The sequence below is a fragment of the Teleopsis dalmanni genome, chromosome 1 (assembly GCF_002237135.1).
Source record: "Teleopsis dalmanni isolate 2A chromosome 1, ASM223713v2, whole genome shotgun sequence".
Lineage (NCBI taxonomy): Eukaryota > Metazoa > Arthropoda > Insecta > Diptera > Diopsidae > Teleopsis > Teleopsis dalmanni.
The window spans coordinates 81,866,638-81,887,093 of record NC_051846.1 but is presented as its reverse complement, the minus strand read 5'-3'; the positions used below and the strand labels follow the sequence as shown (position 1 = coordinate 81,887,093).

The 20,456-nt window shown below is 31.3% G+C and overlaps 2 protein-coding genes across 3 annotated transcripts; both read left to right on the top strand.

Moving 5' to 3' along the window:
• The first annotated feature begins 4,741 nt into the window (after positions 1-4,741).
• LOC119668869 (protein sine oculis) lies at positions 4,742-14,474 on the top strand. Of its 2 annotated transcripts, none has more exons than XM_038078542.1 (4): positions 4,742-5,009; positions 9,461-9,837; positions 9,904-10,421; positions 14,228-14,474. In XM_038078542.1, exons 1-4 carry the CDS (start codon positions 4,850-4,852, stop codon positions 14,331-14,333), a joined length of 1,161 nt encoding a protein of 386 aa, XP_037934470.1. In that variant the 5' UTR covers positions 4,742-4,849; the 3' UTR covers positions 14,334-14,474. The 2 variants fall into 2 exon arrangements, with proteins under 2 accessions (XP_037934470.1, XP_037934469.1); XM_038078541.1 differs by having other exon boundaries at positions 4,743-5,009; positions 9,461-9,828.
• A 2,577-nt stretch (positions 14,475-17,051) lies between these two features.
• On the top strand, positions 17,052-19,098 carry LOC119671787 (trafficking protein particle complex subunit 12). The gene is made up of 6 exons (XM_038082565.1): positions 17,052-17,309; positions 17,360-17,616; positions 17,681-18,019; positions 18,080-18,325; positions 18,379-18,554; positions 18,610-19,098. The coding sequence occupies exons 1-6, from the start codon at positions 17,222-17,224 to the stop codon at positions 18,989-18,991; spliced, it is 1,488 nt and encodes a 495-aa protein (XP_037938493.1). The 5' UTR covers positions 17,052-17,221; the 3' UTR covers positions 18,992-19,098.
• The last annotated feature ends 1,358 nt before the right edge of the window (positions 19,099-20,456 follow it).

Below are 20,456 nucleotides of genomic sequence, written 5' to 3'. Positions count from 1 at the left end.
AACAATTCTCTTCCAAAGACAGTCAATCAAAATTGTTTCCTTTAATTCATACTGCTCTTTTTAAATGAGTCCAAACTATTATGAGGTTGATGTTTGGTGCATCCACTAACTTCTGACAGCTTGAGTATTATTTCACCAGTTGCAAATTCTCATCGATTTTTTTAATCACTGGGTGAATCTAGTGAGCTACATCTTTGGCAACAAAATTTCCGAAACAGAATCGAGTACATCATATTTAAATTTATATTTTCGTTGATAAACCATTTGCAGAACAATTTATGACGTATATTAATAATTGCATCGAAGAGTTTACTACTTCACATTATTCATTCAGATCATTCAGGTTTTTACATAAATACTTACTTCTTACACATTTAATATAATTTGTATTACAGATTATTGTCCGGACCTTACCATTATATATGAATAGCATTTAAATATTCTACAGAACACACCTTACAGTACTGGATCCGTTTGAGATAATTGTTGATGACTTCTGGACACATTGATGGGCATACCTTGCTTTGAATGATCGATTTCAAATAATCAAGAGTTTGAGATTTGACCACATAAATAAGAGTCCACAAAAAAAACTAGTGGTGACAAATCGGTGGAAAATTCATAACACTGAAACATGAGCTTAAATATCCCAGAAATTTTTCCACCAAAAAAATCTAAACAAGGCATGTTATGTGACTTGTAGCTCCATTCTCTTGAAACCACATAAATTCCTCATCTTTATTTTCAATTTTGCACAAATAAAAATTGGTGGTCATAAGACTGTATTGATCAGAATTAAAGGCGTGTGTCACTTTCAATAAAGTACAGGCCTATCACATCTTGAAACTAATGCAACACCATATAGTGATATTTTGTTTATGCAATAGTCTTTTAATAGTTACTTGTGGACTCTTACTGCCATAAATGCAAAAAACCCTTAATTCGATGCGTAAAATTATCAACATTTTGTAGTAACTTTCCATTATTTTATTGATTATTCATCGGTTATTAAACTATCTATAGTGTAAATTGGCAAGAATTAAACTAAATGTATGCTGCCTTGGATTATAGTAAGTTTTGCATATTTTACAGAAACAGTGACCACGAAATGGATTACTATTTATCATCAAGTTCCAGAAGTTATGAAGAAGTAAAAATCTTTTTATAGGACTCCACTTTGTCAATTCGAAATTAGAAGCTGAAGAGGAAAAAAAGACGGTATGATGCACTTAGTGTGGAAATTTCTCCAATGGTCTAGATTGACTAGATTGTTAAATGTGAACTAAATTTATTACATTATTATAACCTACATCACGAGTTCACGGCACGGGTTCCAAGAGTTGAAAACGCCTAAAATAACATTTGGAAAATTTGGTAGCTGTGACTTATGTATAAATGAAACTTGAAGGTTAATTATATAACTGTTTTTATAAGTTAAACAGAACTAATTTATTTAACAGAATTTTATTTACACAGAAATTTAATTTATAGAAAGAAATGAAATAGTATAGAATGAGCTTTTTTTATATACTTTTATAATTTGTAGTGGTTTTTCATTTTTTTAGCTATTGCTACAAAACTTAGTACTACGAATATATGATCTAAACTCTAAATATATGATCTAAACTAAAGGCTATAATTTCAAAACCGTTACCCAACATATGGGTCTTCTTATTTTATGAAAGGAGCTCATAACCCACTCAAAGCGGACGAGATAAGGTCATTTTTTGCCAAAATTCGTCTCATTTGTTAAAGAATGACTCATAGGTAGGTACTACCATGAGTAAGTATCACTGGAAAGTAAATTTTTTTTGGTGCTACCATAAGTAAGTATCAGTGGAAAGAGGAATAAATATATAAAATTTAATGGAATAAAATTTAAATTTAAGTATTTTAAAATGGTAACGAAAAAGCCTTTGTATTTTACCAAATTTTTATATTCAATTAATTAACTAAATTCTAATTCTGTTAAGGTTTTGACAAATCAGATTTATTTTAATTGAACCTAAACCAATTTTCAGTTTCTGATTTAATGAACAGATTGAAACCATCTTCTATTTGCTTTAGTTACTTGCTCAATTATTTGTTCAGAGAAATAATTTGTATGTGAAAAGAAATTGTTTATCCAAATTGCACACAGAATAATGGTCTGTTAGATCCTAAGGAGTATACGCAATGCTATACAGCTTCTAATTGCTTGAGAAGCTAAAACTTTCATATTCTATTTACTCTTTCTCCTTAGAAGTAGTGATTTCAGGGGACCCATATCCTGTGGTATGGTATCTGCTAGGTAAGGAGTGTCCTGAAGGTACGGGATATGGATTAAACAATGAGAGCCAAGCAAAACCAATTGATTGCTCTGTTCCTTTCCGATAAGCAGGCCAAATAATATGTGTACTACTTGTATCACTTATAGTACATATAGTAGAAAGTTATATAACTAGAGCGATAACCACATTACTTGGGTTATTATTACCGGAATCTTGGGTTATTATTCAAAATCTTTAGAACCTCTTTTCTAACAAACCTCAAAGAGTTGTCATCTTTTAAAGTAAGTAAAATCGCCAAGTTTATAGACTTTTCAGGTCAGTTTCCTTGCACTTGTATTGGGGAGTTGCGACTTCTACAAGGAACAATATTTCTGCACTAGATGTTTGGGACTTCTCTCTTTAAGGTGACTCTTCAAAACAAACATTATGTTAATCAGCTTGAATGCACAAAGCTGACACTCTAATCTAATTTCACCTACTTTTCTTTGTATAATTAGATAGTATGGAAATTTAAAAAGTAGGTATTACATCAATTGAATCTGGTAATGAAGAATAAACTCTGATATAGAAGAGGAAACCATCAAACAACTTCTGTTTTTCTAACCAGTCAATAATAAGGATAACATTGTCATTCTTCACTGGAGCATATTTGATGTGCTTCCAGCATTTATATAGCAAAGCTAACACAGTTGGTTACATCAGTGTTTCAACAAAAGCGGCAGAACTACTGTGATTATATAGTATCACAATAAACCAATATAGCCTAGGTGTATTAACTGTTAACTTAAAAAGTTGATGATCACGTCAACGTATACCTTGACTTGGACACCAAATATAAATCAAAAATTGATATTCTATTATCTTTTTACTTCTAATCTCATTAAAATCATAAAGCTTATTTAATACTTTTATTACTACACGTAAATAGTAAACTTTGGAGATATAATAGATAATGTAAGGCAATACCCAATAACCAACGGAGCTGCTGCGAGTAATTCGATACATTTTTCACCGCTCATAGGTCTCGGTAGTAGATAGTGGGTGACATAGTCATCTTTTTCTGGATTCTGATAATCCCAAATCCGGCACCAGTCATAAGAGAAATGATTATGATACCGATTACAATTATTTATTGCAAATGTTTTCATAAAGGAGTTTCAAAGGATTGAGTATAAGTGTAGGAATGCGTAAGTTTTTTCCACTTATAATCAATTATTAGAAATTTTGATAGTTTTGCTTAAAATGGATAAATCATTGATATGAAAGTACTTTCCCTATTTAATATGAAACTAATATATTTATTTCTATATATGTACCTTCATGGTTTACATATTTCTATCTACATTTTGTTATTGTATTTCATAAATAAATGTTCTTAACGATTTTATAAAAATATTGAAAGTAGAAAATATTTTGGCTATTGTGAGCGATTCATTAGAGTAAATTAGGAGTTTGAATAGAACAAAGACGTTATGCAAATATAACAAAAAATCCAATATTATGAATGTAGAAAATTGTGCAAAACTGACTTTCGAGGAATTTTGAAAATTTGATATCGTGAATGACATTTGCAAATCAAATCAAAATCAAATCGAAAGACAAACTGCAAAGAATTCGAACAAGCGCAGTAATTGAATGCAAGCTGGAAGGTTCTGCGCTATTGCAATATCTGTGGTGCTCCGGGCTCATGTTGCAAACATTGAATCACTACACCACTCACTTCTAAAAAAATGTAAATTCTGCTCTCGACTAAACGTATAGATCTCATATAAATATATATAAAAATTCTCTGAAATTAGGTCAAGGCCTTAAATATGCGAGTATATGCAGGTGCATCTATTTTAGACAAAACAATATTTAATGTACAATAGGAATTTAATACCAAAGCAGAACATTTAAATTGCTTATTAGACATTTAATCTAAACATAAAAAATGGCGTCCTTAGAAATGGTAACGCCCTCCTGTGCAGGATTGCACACAAGCACTTAACTACCCCACACGCCAGCCACTTAACATTGTTTCATATTCACCTCGTTTCGTATACACACATAGAGCTCAGCACCGCTCAACACCGCACAACACAACACACACTCACACACTCACACAACTGAACTGAACACTGCAGCCCTCGGAGCTGTTCAAGGTGCGCATTGTTGTTATTGTTGTTGTTGTGCTTGCATTTTCTTTTGCTGTTCCGTTGAAAACGTTTCTGATTTGCAACTTCAGTTCTTAGTTCGCTGTCAACACGTTCGGTTAGGGTTTTGTGTAAAATCGAAATTGAAGATCAAATATCTGTGGAGTTTACGCGCTAAAAAGTGTTTAAATTTATTTTTCTCATTAAAAATTAATTGCTTAAAATGTCCTAATTTATTGCATAATAAAAAAAAAAATTTTGCAATAAAGTTGAGTTTTATTGTGTGAAAAATTTTATGATTGAAAGTTGCAAAAAATTTTACGAGCAGTACAAAAATATTTAAGATATGCCGCCTTCTGTGCTTAAGCAAACTTAAATAAATAAACAAAAGAATAGTTTATTAGTTTTATGGCAATTTTCCATGTGACACAAAAATTATCATAAATGTTTGAAAGGAATATGAATGCAATTCTATCATCATCCATTAACGGTGGTGATTTAGATTCTACAAGCTCCGGCGGTACTTCGGATAATTCCGCTTATCATCAGGAAAACATGCACTCACCCATTTCTTATGGATCTTTATTTTTACCAAATGCAACAGGTATTTAATTATTATTCTATTTCAGGTAGATACTTTTTATTCTATTGTACGAACAAAATTCTCTAACTGTTTTTGGAAGATACGTAGGAAAACATTATAGATGCTGAAAGATAGCAATGCCAGGAAAATTCTCTAACAGTTTTTGGAAGATACTTAACAATATATTATACATACAGACTGATAGCATGGACTAAGTTCTTAATTCTAACTGAATTTATTTTAAATAGGATGGACTATATTACAAATAACTACAGATTATTACTTTATCCTGCCTCCCATTAAACTTTTATTACTTAGTCCACAAAGTAAGCACCATTATAAACTAATGATTATAATTTTAACATAATTCACTAAAAACTTTTGATTCTTAAGTAGTAATAAATTACAATAAAAATTATTGCAATAAATTCCTTTCTTTGATTAAAAAAAATTTATGTCTTCTGTAAATTTTTCATTATCAGAATCCGTATTTAACCGATTTCTGGTCTTCAATCCATCCCAACTACAAGTCAATGTTATTCAATTTGACACCGCTTCATAATCTATCCTTCCGCTGTGTACCATTCAAACTACCATAAAAGGGTTTCCGAATTCATTTTGAATGAACTGAGTGCCTAAAACAACAAAGTTTATCCAACATTCTTTTTATCACTATATCTGATCTAAGTTAGATTGCGAATAGTTCGCGATTATTCCTTCGCTACTTCCCCACATATGAAGTCCACAATTTTTGTTTTCTTTCGAATGCAACTAACAAATTCGAGTGCTTTTCGTTGAGCAATCAAACCCTTAATCTTAATCTTGTACATCAGTAGCTCAGATGTTATGGTTAAAAAGGATTGCCAAGTAATAACAGCTCTTTGTAAGCACCTAAATTTCGAATCTATTCGAGAGTATTGATAAGGTCTTTGTCTTGTACATTAGTAGCTTCAATGTTATGGTTAAACAGGCTTGCCTACCGATAATAACTCTTTGCGGAGCACCCAAATTTCGAATCTATATAGGAATGTTGGTGATAACATAGTCTTGCAGAGCAATCACTTGGTTAAAAGGCTTAACAGACTATAACTTTTTGTTACGCACCCAAAATTCGAATCCATATAAGAATATTGATTACACTATCATCTTGTGCAGCAGTAGTTCAAAGGATATGGTTCAAAACTTTATATAAAGACACTCGTTGGATTTCAGCAACTGCCTACGGTTTTCTTAATCGATGATATTATCAGCAGTTACAAATGACCCAAATCGAATAAAGGATTCAAATGAGGGTTTCTAGGCAAGGTGATGTGTTTAGAAATAAGTTTAATATACTTAATGTTGTCGGATTTTAAAGTATTTCGGAAATGTTATAGAGATAGGCTTATTTGTAATTACGATTGTTATATCAGAAAGCATTTTGAACTTAAAATTTTTTTTAGCTCTAATTTGCTAAATATTGCGGGTCATAATATAAGTGTAACAGACCTATTTTATAAAATATGGCAATTTACTCAAATTCAACTCTTATTAAATCATATGTTGTTTGAAAATTGGTGATATATATCAATATGATTAATAGCGTTCGTTTAAATTCTACATGTAGATAACACTGGTTTTAGTTAATGTAAATATGGATTTCCCCAACTTGAAAAACATAATTTATTTATGGAATTTTTGAAAAAATTTTTATTTTTATTATAGTAATGTACAGTAACATTATCAATATACAATGTTATTAAAAACATTGTTTATTAATAACATTATAATAAGCTTAAAAGCAGCTCCTTGCCAGTCATTATTTAGAATAATAGAATAATACTAGCTCCCAACATAGGAAAACAGTAGAACCGTTGTAGGTTTTTTGTGCTACAATCTGACAATGGAATACACTCAACCCCTGGAAACGTAAAATGTCATTCATTGAGGATTTTCTAATATCGGCTGAGGATAGAAGCTCTCGCTATAATATCCCCATCGTAGTCCAAATCAAAAATATGACTAGAAATCTTAACTGTTTGCAAGCAGATCCCACATTTTATAGTTTTTAACAAACTTATCTTGTTGACCCGTCAGATTACCAAAACTCTCTGCTCCGTTCTACTGTAGTTGTAAAGACGCACCAGTTCAGATCAAAAAATAACTATCACAGTAAATATTACTAATAGCCTAATTTGCTTCCAAGCAGAGCCCTTAATCTATATCTACAAACGAATCCGTTTTGCTGGGATGGTCAATCGCGGCATGTTTACATATTACATTTTAATAATATTATCATATTATCAACAACTTCAGCTTTCTTCTACTATAGTTGTAAAGAGAAACCAATTCTAACGAGTGAGGGTTAGCAGGTATATCACGTCTTCTTTCGGTTATTATCGCCAATAATTATGTATTAATATACTAGGTATAATAACCATTAACAAACTATTACGGTATTGAATACTCTTGTTATCAAAATAAAGGCTAAATAAACCCTAAGAAAGAGATCTGGTTCGATTGAGAAAGGGATTAACACATCGATGGAAACCATAGGAAAGGTTTACAAATATTGAAAAATCATTGGAATACTTGCCTTAAAGTTAAATTTTACTATTATTGAAAGTTTTAATAATATGATTATCTAATAAAAATGTTTATATAAAAATATACGGAGGTATAGATATATTGAGTATATGAGCCATGTAAATTTATATATCAGTTTCATACACTGAATTAAATCATTATTAAGACCTCAATTTTTAATTAATTATGTATATTCAGTCCACTTCTGCTATTATACAAAATTTCAAAGATATTACGGCAAAGATATTTTATACATTATATATAATACATCGAATGGCCCAACTGATCTGCACCTTTTCTGACCGTCAAATGTGTAACTTAAAATTGAAAAAATATATTAAAAAATAATTATATTTTTACGAATTCGTTTTGAATGTTCATAGAAGCCGCATTTAAAAAAAGCCCACTGACAAACGTATCACACGTTTCACTAATATAAACTGAAGAATCTAGAATCTCTGTGTATTAGAACACAGTCTCACAGCTAATGTATGTTAATGTAACATATCTTATGTGTCAGTGCAGATTCTTATTGAACTTCTGTTTCTCTCTCTCTCTCTATCTCTCTCTCTCTCTCTCTCTCTCTATCTCTCTATCACACTTTCTCTCTCTCTCTCTATCTCTCTATCACACTTTCTCTCTCTCTCTCTCACTACGATATTTGATAGTCCTCGACTTCATAACAGTTTCTCAATCTTTCGGTAAATATTTGCATTAACTTTTGAGCTGGACCAAGATATTTGATTGTCCTCGGCGGCAGATCAGTATCTCAATCTCTCGATTAACATTACCATAAACGCTGCGCAGAATGATTATCAACATATCGAATACCTAAACAAGAGAATAATCATATAGTCGGTATTTGATTGCGTTTGTACAACGAAACCCTTCATTTAATTTGTGGACATGTAATCGAGATTGGATAATAATAGTGTTGCTCTAGTCAAGTTTCCAGTAGGAACTATGTCAGAAGTTAACTAAATTGTATGGAAATAAATTTACTCACACCTCTTACGGATAACATAAGCCAATGGCATGAGAAAAAAACATGGTTTAAAAAATCATTGCAAAATACTTGGTGATAAATAGAGCTCTTAGCACTTCTCAAATTGTCAAAAATACCTACTACAAGATCTTCAAAGAGGGGTTTAACGGTATCTGCTATTGTAACCAATAGGGAACAATAGGTCTTATGTGTGGTTTATAGTTAGGCAAATTAATCCAATCCATCCCAACTTTTATTATTTAATCGCATTTGATTTAACATGTTTTCTCTATTAGATTACAAACATATTGATCAACTTAATATACCCGTTGTTTATTATTTCAATAATATATATGTTATATATGTATTTATTTTATATTGAAACAATATAAAGAACATCTACACCTTTTATATTTATATACAATTACACAAATATTCTGAGAAACAATTCATCGAACTCATAATTTTTTATATTTATATTGATTAAAATATTTAATAAAAATTCTGATCATTATTTTATAAACAAACAACAGTCCTCAATCAGTCCAAACATCAGTCCTCAATTATTGTTAAACAATTTCTGTAATTCTATAAAATAAAAGTAAAGAGCTTAGCTTAACAAATACTTTAAGAATAATATTTCAAACAAAAAATGTAATTTTAATTTATTAAAAAAATTAAAAAAAAATGTTTCTTACATTCGATATGTCTGAAGTATCAGGAAACCGATTTATTTATTAAAATTTTTTTAGGGTATTACGAATTACTCATTAGTCATGCATGCAGTCATCACAATATTGGCTAGTTAGCAGAAAGTTAGAATAATGTAACCTTTTCTATAATTTACATACATGAACCAGCTTTTCATATATAAAAATAATGCTTAAGTATAAAAATTAAAAATGATTCAATTTATTTTTAGGTTATCGTGGCAATATTTCATGCAAAACCGTATTGCATATTGACAAATTCTCACCGTATGCGTCAGAGAAAGACATTGAACGGCGATTTCAAGACATAACCAGTGACTATGAAAAATCTTCACCGTCAACATCCACTACTTCACCCATTTACCCCACGCTAAATGGCGTGATATTTGAAAATAGTCTCAGTGATCTAAATGGCAATACCAAAAACCTTGGTTGCAATGAATCGTTGCATGGCTTAAACCAAGCGGCAGGCCAGGCCCTTAACAGCAGTGGTCCATTATATCCAAATTTATCAGCAAATCATACTGTCAATGGAAACTTCCATGTAGATAGAAAATTTTTGCAATTCACAACAGATCAGGTACAAAATGTACATATACGAATAATTGGTAAATAAATTGAAAAAAATTTTAAATTGTTTTTTTCTTTAACTCAGATACAATGTATGTGTGAAGCCCTGCAGCAGAAAGGTGATATTGAGAAACTTACCTCATTCCTCAGCAGTTTGCCACCAAGTGAGCTATTCAAAACGAACGAAAGTGTGCTGCGCGCACGTGCTATCGTGGCTTACCATCGTGGACACTTCAGTGATCTATATAGTCTTCTCGAAACACACTGCTTCTCTGTGAAACACCATACTGATTTACAAAATCTATGGTTTAAGGCACACTATAAAGAAGCAGAAAAAGTACGTGGACGTCCGCTGGGTGCAGTTGATAAATATCGTCTACGTAAGAAATATCCGCTACCGAAAACGATTTGGGATGGCGAAGAAACAGTATATTGCTTCAAGGAGAGAAGTAGAAATGCTTTAAAGGATTGCTATCAAACCAACCGTTATCCTACACCAGACGAGAAAAAGACTTTAGCGAAGAAAACTGGGCTGACGCTAACGCAAGTGTCGAATTGGTTCAAAAATCGAAGACAACGCGACCGAACGCCCCAACAAAGGCCGTAAGTTTATTTATTCTCTGCTGCTATAATAGTTGCGTATAATAAACGCAAACTACCAAATTTATTGATTATTAAAATTAAGTGGAAGAAGTGTTCAATAAACAATCGTTTCGACACGAAATGAACAATAACTCCACTCTCGGAAATCTAGTAAATCTTGAGGAGCTCATATTTCTTTTATGTGCTATAAAAAGTAAAATTACTAACGGCTTCAGTTTAAGAAATGCGCTCAAAATAAACAAATATAAGTCGTTAATACTAGGGCGGGAAGAATTCACTTTATAACCACGGGAAGCCACTTTGGCGCGTAAAGTATTTACAAAAAAATTCAAAGTTCCTCATAAGTCATAAAATAAATCATAGCGAAGACGACGTGAACTACACATATGCAGGGAAAAAACTCAAAAATTCGAAAATTCATTGTTTCCAATTGAAATTGGCATTAAAATCGATTAGATCTGACCATAACAGGCACACATGCACTTGCACCATTTTTTTATACCACAAGTGCGAAGCGTCGAGGTTTCTTCTTAATTTCCTTAGGGGCACTTGAGCATATTTTATGTGCAGTTTTTGCATTTCATTGATGTTTCATGCGTTTCACTTTCAAAGACTGTAATATTTTTAGACATGGAGTCGCCTACATTAGAAGAAACTATTCGAGCAACTTATTGCCATGAACGCACCGAAACGCACGCATGCCTAACATGTGGACCACAAGTCGTGCGTGGTTCATATGCAGATTTCTTTAAATGTCGGACGCTCATATGTGACTTTACAGAATATTAAATTGAATCTTTAGTCGCAGCATCGTAAAAATCTTCTGAAAACACTCATGCCACCATTCAGCAAGTGGTTCGGCAAGGTGGTTTATTTGGCAAAAATCTTGTCCTATATAGTTTGCACGTCTAGCAATATATGACCAATATATGACGGCTACCTCCATTAAAAATGTACGTGTTCGCAATTAAGCATCTAATCACGTTTAGTATACTCCCTTTTCAACCAGGATATTGGAGTCTAACATGTCTGTAATGAATTTTAAAAATATCTATATATAGTGTGTATATGTATACCATTCCACACCACTTTTTATAAACGGGTTATTTTTTTAATAGGTTGTTTCAATCTCAGTTTTTATTAATGAAGAATTTTTTAGAAGGTCTTTTAGACTTTGAAATAAAAGAATATTATTATATTTCTGCATTTATTATATTCATATAATACGTATATATTTATAGAAGGGTTTGTAAGCCGTACGGAATTACAATATTAAAAATAGCTATGTGGTCAGTCAAAAATTCAATTAATTAAAATAATATAAAAAAGAATTTATGTTGTTGTAGTTCACTACTTTTCACTACTTTTATCTTTAAAAATAATAATAATAATATAATAATAATTAGGATGCTTTCTACTATAGGTAGGAGTAGCAGGAGTAGTAGGTGTGTTGATATTATCGATGGCCTCTATCCTGGATGTTAGTTTATTAAAATCTTTTTACTGAATTCAAGTAAAGTTTTGATACCATACACAAAATATGGTCAGTACCCCTGATCAGTATCAAAACAATAGATTACGCAGGAATATCCAACTGTATGTAAGTTCGTGTTTGTCGTTAATTCTGTCTACGTGTCTTTTAGAAGATCAAATCAGTTTTTTATGAATCCAAACATATCAAATCGACAAATATACAAAATAACTATAGAAAGAAAACCTTATATAACCTTATATAAAATATCTATAACATATATTGAATCCCCTGTTAAAACCACTTTCTTAATATAATGGAATTTATTTAATAGGAAATACACTAAAAACTCTCTTGAATGGGCACTAATCATCCATTTTATACATTATGCATTAAGTATTACAATTTATAATAATTGAGAGGTGTCAAACAGTAGTGAGTTACAACAACAAAAATTATATTATTTTAATTAATTGAAATTTCGAGTATTGCCAAATACCCATCATCAGTGGTCTTGGAATTATTTCTTGTGTTTAATTATTCATAAATAATTTTTTAAGACTGCCAGGAAGTCGAGAAATTTATAATTATTAATTTATAATACATTAAGACTGAAAAGTTTTCGGAAATTCTCATTTAAAATTCGCGCGCTGTATATTTTTCGATATTTTAAGTTTATGTAGTTTGGCAGCACTGTCCTTAATTACTATGCCAAAAATGAGCTCGATCTGTCAGACAGTTCGTTTACGGCAGCTGTTGAAACCAGTTCACCTCAGTAGTGCGTTGCGAAATGTCTTCGACGGTCGTACGACCGTCCTGGAAGGCTTTGTACCACTCATAAACTTGAGTTTTCGATAAAACTGATTCCCCATAAGCCTTTTGTAGCATTCGCAACGATTCTGCACACGAAATTTCGTTCGAAACACAAAATTTGATGCAAACTCTTTGTTCAATATTTTTTTCCATTGTTTTTTTCGCAACGCCCTACTGAGGTGAACTGGTTTCAACAGCTGCCGTAAACGAACTGTCTGACAGATCGCGCTCATTTTTGGCATAGTAATTAAGGTCAGTTGCTGCCAAACTACATAAACTTAAAATATCGAAAAATATACAGCGCGCGAATTTTAAATGAGAATTTCCGAAAACTTTTCGGTCTTAATGTAATTCAATTAACTATTATTTTGTGTTTTTAGACTTTAGTGAACAATATATCTCGAGTAACATTTAGCGGATGTTATTACAGATATTAACGACATACCCTGAACAAGTAGTCAAAAAAATTTCAACACGTCGACAATAAAAACAATATAAAAATAAAAAATAATATTCCAGATTTTGTGTTCATCAAAGCTTAAATACAATAAATAATCAAAATTAAGTAAACTTAAAAACAAATTAATTAAATTAAATTAAATTTGTTTATTTAATTTTTGCCTGAATGGAAAAACTCAAATGTAGAATCTCATCAGCCATTGAACATTCTCAGTTTCATTTAATGGATTTAATCTTTCGAGTTATTTAAAACTATATATTAGAATCACATCTTTTATATCAGAAACATCTAAATTTTTACGAAATCGTTGCAGTCTTTCTCATTAGAGTTTTTCTGAAAAAGTTTTTCATCTGAGAGGGGTATCCATTAAGACAGTTTTGACACAGTTTTGACGCATAATATTTACCAAAAGTTTAGCAGGACCAAAGCACATCATTAAAGATTAGCTGCTTATAGAAAACTTAACCCATCATCATCATCCGTGACTATACAGTCCATGTAGGACCTAAACCTGTTTAAGAACAGTCTTCTCTGTTTTTTACCATTTTTTCCAATTTCTTATGTTAATTTCTTCTAGGTCCTGCTACAGACAGTATTTTCATCGATTTCTTGGTCTCTCTCTTCTTCTGCTGGTTTCTACTTCGTTCTCATAAATCTTAAGCGGTACTCTCATATCCGACATTCTTCTCCCATGTCAAACCCATCTTAATAGCTGCTTTTTCATAAATTGGTTGATTACATCACCTTCAGCTAGCCGTGGTTAGTCTTGTGGTTGTATCTTTTGCGATACATTCCGTTTTCTTTCACGGGACCAAAAATTGTTCTGAGTATTTTCCTTTCAAACACTGCTATCTTGCTTGCTTCAGTTTCAGTTAATATCCATGTCTTGCAGCCATATTTTACTACTGGGCGAATCAATATAGAAAATTTAAATACTAACTTTAATTATTTGCTTCGATATCATAATCTTTTAAAATTAAAATTTTATAAATTATACCATAAAAAAATTCTATTAGATATAATTTTTGCCTTATTGATCCATATATCTTTACACAATTTCAGAGATTTAATGTCTGTGCTGCCTGTCAATCACATGGATCCCAGTGGTTTTCCACGCATGTTTAACGCACCGAGTTACTATCCAGAATCAATTTTCAACGCTCAATAACACTAACAGAATATATTCGAATATTGTACTTCGAAGCAGTGAGGAGAAAAGGATGAAGCCCATATTTCAAATGTACAGATCAACAAGAACGTAAAAGTCCATAAAATGGCAAAACGCGCTTAGATTGTTGTAAAACGGAGCTTTAGTTCAATTATTTTAAATTAAATAAATTGAAAAAATAGATTTAAATTATAATAATTAAATTGCAATATAATTTAGTTTAAAATAAAACAGAATTTCAAAAAAAAATGCTTTTTTTATATATCGCCAAAAAAAAAATTTCTATTTAATCTATTATTTTCTGTTGATCTTTTAAGATCCTCTATATTTTTAATTTTATTATATTTGGAATCAATTCTTGAATCGAAGCTACATACTTTATTATATAGACGAAGGAACAAAGGATGACGTATATGTAGTTTTAATAATATTAACTTATAATAGATCGTAATCCTGATGATGCCTCTCAAGGAGAATCGAAATATAGAGTATAATAAAAAATATTAAACGTTTAATTATTTCACAAGAAGGGACCTACAGCTAGATTAAAAAATATATACTTTATTATATTTTTAGTAATTCTGCATTACTAAAGATCAGTTAACCATTTTCTTTTTTCTAAATTAAATTAAGAAAGATTTGATTTTCATAGACCTCTACTAATTAATTTTTAAGAACTTCGTGTCAAAACTAATTGAAAACGCTTTCAGAATTGAAAGAGCCTAATAATACAATATTTGTTCTTCAATTCTCTCTCTCTCTCTCTCTCTGCCTCTCTCTCTGTTTCTCTCTCTCGCTCACTATCTGTATCTATCTCTCTCTCTCTCTCTCTCTCTATCTCTCTCTCTATCTCTCTCTCTATCTCTCTCTCTCTATCTCTCTCTATCTCTCTCTCTCTCTCTCTCTCTTTATGATAGTAAAAAACTCTGCTTAGCTTTTTTATGCTTTACTGTTGGAAATGAAAGACTGGATAGATGAAGATTCCTGTATGATTACAAGACTCAACTGATCCAAATTGTTAGCTACTTGAACAAAATTAAAACCAACTTAGTACTATGGTATTGATGTTAACATACCAGTGCATATTAGCAAAGCATGCAATGAGACTTACTCGTTCAATAACAACTTTTCTTAGGGTCATGGCTCTGTGAATAAAAACGGAACTGTGCTCCAGCTCATGTCACATCGCTTCTTATTGTCTTAGAAAAAACTCAAAATCTTTGTGATCTATTGTCTTACTGACCAGGTTGACATGTCATCGTTTGTAATTATAAACATTACCAAGTTCATAGACTTACTAGTTAAATTACTTTCTACTCGAGTGGTAGCTTCGCAAATGGATGCTATTCATATGCTAAATGCATTGGACTTCTACCTTCAGTGTGGTTATTTGGATCTACTTTACGGAATTAATCTCATCCGTGGTAACTTGGAAACATAATCAAGTTTATAATCTTGTCATATTGATTCTTTTCTACTCTAATTAAAGAGTGACACCTTCTCAAATGAACGATGTTCTTGTGCTAATTGCTTTAGATTTCTACCTCTCCGCTGAAACGTTTCTATCCGTTTTATATTCTTCCTAAACATAATACGGCTTGCAATTTTTGTCAAGACTTAAAAAGCAGTTAATTTTGATAATGGACGCGGCAGTCCCTTTGCAACTGTGTTCGAATTGGTTGATCATCGTCCTTACTCTTTAGATTTGACTGCATTTTTTGAATCCAAAATTAAAAGCCAACTGGAGGGACTGCAAAAATTCTAATCAAATGATGAGAGGATATCCGGTGAATGAATATTTTAAGGGTCATAAAGCAATACAGTGCATTGATACAACAGTTGAAGGGATTAAACTATTGCTCCGAGTAATGTATTGAGTTATATCGAAAAATAAATAACATATAAAACTTATAAAAGCTCCCTTACTAATATGTTTTAGACAAAACTTTTTAGGCACCCCATTAGTTTTAGTTTCTCATATAACTAATGTCAATTTATAATGCAATACAATATTTAGAGACGTGCTTATCTAAAACCGCAGTTCGGTTGTTCATAGTTAGGTAATAAAATTTGAAGAGAAAATATCGTAATATTATGTTAAGAAGAGCTACACAACCAAAATAACAAGTACAACCTGAAAATTTATACCCAGAAGGAGGATGGCTCTCTAACAGTTCATGTTATGAGCAATAAAGTATATGGGTCAAAAACCTATGTTAAGAAAGCAAAGCTTTCGAAAAATTATCGAAAATCATCGGATGATTATCGAAATGTGTGATATAATAACAAATATAAGACTATATATAGACTTTAAGATTATTAATTCCATGAAGGGAACACTATAAATCTCTAGTTCGCAGTGTAAAATTCTCCAACTTAATAATGTTGTGATAATGTTTATCAATTAATTTTATTTTTATACATTTAAAATTAAAAATCCATATAACTCATAAACAAAACAGATTTTTGGGTCAATAAATGCGTGTAGTAATTTTTATTTAATATTATATAATAATATATTTTAATTATCATATAAATTTCCAAAATGAAACCAATATAAATTTAATTATTTAATTTATTATTAACATAAATAATATATTATATATTATAGTATCATAAAAATTGTATTAATCATGTATTTAAAAATTTATTTTTTTATAATCAATAATTTTTTAATATAACGTTGATATTATATTAATTATTAAACTTCAATTTGTTTTGAAATAAATTCTGTTAAGCGCATTTAAGATTACTTTTAACAACAGATGGCGTTCAAAGCGCTTAGTGTACCGACAACAGCTGTGTTTGTATTGGCAGAAAATTTTGCTCATTTTTCTGGTGTTTCTGTAAACAAAATTAATAAAATTTGATTCTGCCGTTGTGAAAATATGGAACAAAAAAATTCTGGAGGACCCAGTTTAAGCCAATATTTTGCAAATGATCCACCAAGTTTTTTCGATGAATTAGCAAATAAAGGTATTCAAAATGATTACTAATCATTCATTATTTATTTATAAATTCTTTAGAAAGTGCAGGAGCACCAACGCAACAGCCAACAAACACGGCAGCATCGAATACAAGGCCTAATGGAGCTTCTGCTGCTGTGAACATATCAGATAGTACTTTTAACGGCGGTTTTCAACCAACTGAATATGTGCATAATCCAGCTGAATTAGCAGACACTGTTTCAGATGAAGTGCGCAATTTTTGGGCGCCAGTAGTTGTTGAGCCTGGCATACCACCAATGCTTACAATGCCTGGGATACATTCACCCAATGACTTGGTAACTGAAATAAAAAAAAATGTATATATTATAATCGACTATAATCAGTGTTTTATCATTGAAGCCTGATATTATTGCTGATGCAGTATTAAAACATTTAGGAGAAGTGGAACTATCACAACGTAAAATTCTCGGCGTTAACAATGTTACTCAAGATGAGCGTGGTTTACGGTCACTCATTGCTGCTGGTTGCTATAGAGCTGCAGTAAACCTAACCGGACGTTTGTTAACAATTTATGGTCAAGGTTATGGGCGTACAGGTCAACCAGCGAAACATTCGCCACATTCTTTGCAACTTTGGTTTACTCGTTTAGCGTTACTTGCTAAGCTGGGTGAGTATGAATTGTTACAAGCGGAAGCAGAACCATTTGATCAATTGAATAGACCCGATGTATACTATGAGGTATGAAAATATATTCAAGAAATTGAATAACATGTATTCTATACTTTTCAATATCAACAGTTTTATCCTGAAATGCATAATGGAAAAACAGGTTCCATTGCATGTTTTTCCTTTCGACTTTTGCTAGCAGAACTACCTATATATCTTGGTAATCCACAGCAAGCCATGGATCGTTTATCAGAACTATTCGTCATAACCAATGATATAAGTAAATATTATAAGCATACGGACAATGAAGTTGCTGCGGAGTTTTGGAACAAACGCGAAATTCGAGTGCTGCACTCTTTCATCAATTGTGCCATTATAGTATTTATGCCGCGCTAATAGTCCTTTCATTTAATATGTCTATTATTTTGCAGATGAAAAAATATAATTTAATAGATGATATCATACGCGATATGATACTTGATCGTCCCGAATTGGCTAAAGAAGAGCGACGAGCTTTGTTTTCTGCTTGGGGGCGCATCTACTTGCAAATAGGCGATATTTTTGGTGCTGAACAGAAATTTGCCGAAGCGCGTCGTCTACGTGAAATGTTAGCTTTTGTTTTTAATATATTAGTTTCAATTTTAATTATATTTCTTCTTCAGCAATTCAGCACCGGATTTGCGAGATCTCGTGGATAAGGGCTTAATAACTTTGGCTAAAAACGATTTTCCTGAAGCATTTGCGATTTTTCAGAAAGCTCTGCATTTGGAATCGGGAAATACAATGATACTTAATAATATGGGAGTTTGCTTACTCTACGCTGGAAAATTAAAAGATGCTATTAACTTGTACGAGCGAGCAATTAATCTGAATCCACAGAAATCGTTAAATGAGAGTTTGCTGGTCAATCTCTCCACATTGTATGAACTGGAATCAAATAACTCTAAAAGCAAAAAACTTAATTTATTGCGTTTAATAAGTAAATATAAACCAGACTTAAATATCAGCCTGGAAATATGTCTAAAGCTGCAGGCTGTGAGCTAATTATTTAACTTTAAAAAAGTATAAACAGTTAAATGTGAATTTGTAAAAAATAGAAGTATTCTTGTTGTCCATCCAGGTTAGGAATAAAAATTAAATATTTTGTAAGAAAAGTATTATGTTGCGAATAATTTTAAATTAGGATAAGGATTTATTATAAACCAGTTAATTTTTATAAATACGGAGTTAAATATTAAAACATGGAACAGATAAGTAAAGTAGAGTTAACCTATTCTATCTATCCGTACACCTACGAAAACCAGCTAGAATAAATTTAATAAAATAGAATATAACAGATAACACTTCCAATATAAAGCCTGTGACAAACAAAGCAAATATATTCTTGGTAAAAATTTTAATGCTTTAAATATTTCAAATTGATTAATTCGAAAATAAGATCTCTATAAATATATAAATTAAAAAAAGATGGTGTTATTTCATCAGGGAATTTGACTTATTGAATACCAAGGTTCTGATGTAGTAGGTTTCTTTATAATCAATAAAACAACAATCACCACTTGTATAGCGAAAAAGGTTTAGACCTTAACTTTAACCATTCCCTGATATACTTGACGTTATATGATAATATAAGAAATGAAGGAAAATCGTGACATATAAAATCTTATAAAAGTATCTGCAAACGCACATCTGACGATTTAGAGCTCCAGGTAATTTAATTCTCATAAGCCATAGAGAAAACTGTAGTAATGCGAAAAAAAGGTATTAAGGTCGTGTGCGAGTTAGGCTAAGTTGATGCTAAACCAAGTGGGAGATTTTTTGGGATTTTTTGCACTGCACACATTTTGCCATTTATCAACACGTATCGACACATCAATACATTATCGACACAACTTAGAATTTCCCTCATTTAGAACGCAACTTAGCCTAACTCGCACACGACCTTAATATCCCAAAAACGTTTACTTAAGAAGAACACAACAATTGATAAACGAAATCTAAATGACGCACTTTGAAACTTTAGAATATAAGAAATAAGACACTTAATGTATATACCGGTTCTTGCAAAATTATATTCAAATACATTACCATTAATTTCAGCATGTACTGGCGCCCAGCAAAGCAACACTTAATTGATTAACTGTTCACCCCTAAGTTGTTGTAATGTAAACACTTAATTTTAATTGTGCAACTATCGTAAATGAAGGTCCCTTCATTGTGAAATGTAATTATAATCGGATTTTATGGAATACAATAATTACACACTTATATTTCGAAGTATAACATTTAATCTTATTTATCGTACAAGCCCATTGCCAGGATATACGAGTTGAAGCGATATATATTTTTTAAAATTAATTATATAGTAAATCCTGTTATAAAACATTTCAATGTGGCAATGATAAGTGCAAGTTTTGATAAAAACAAACCGGAGTCAAGATAGCAACGACGACAGGAGACCCAAACATAAAAATTGATAAAAAGATAGCATTTTTTTAGCTAACTTAAT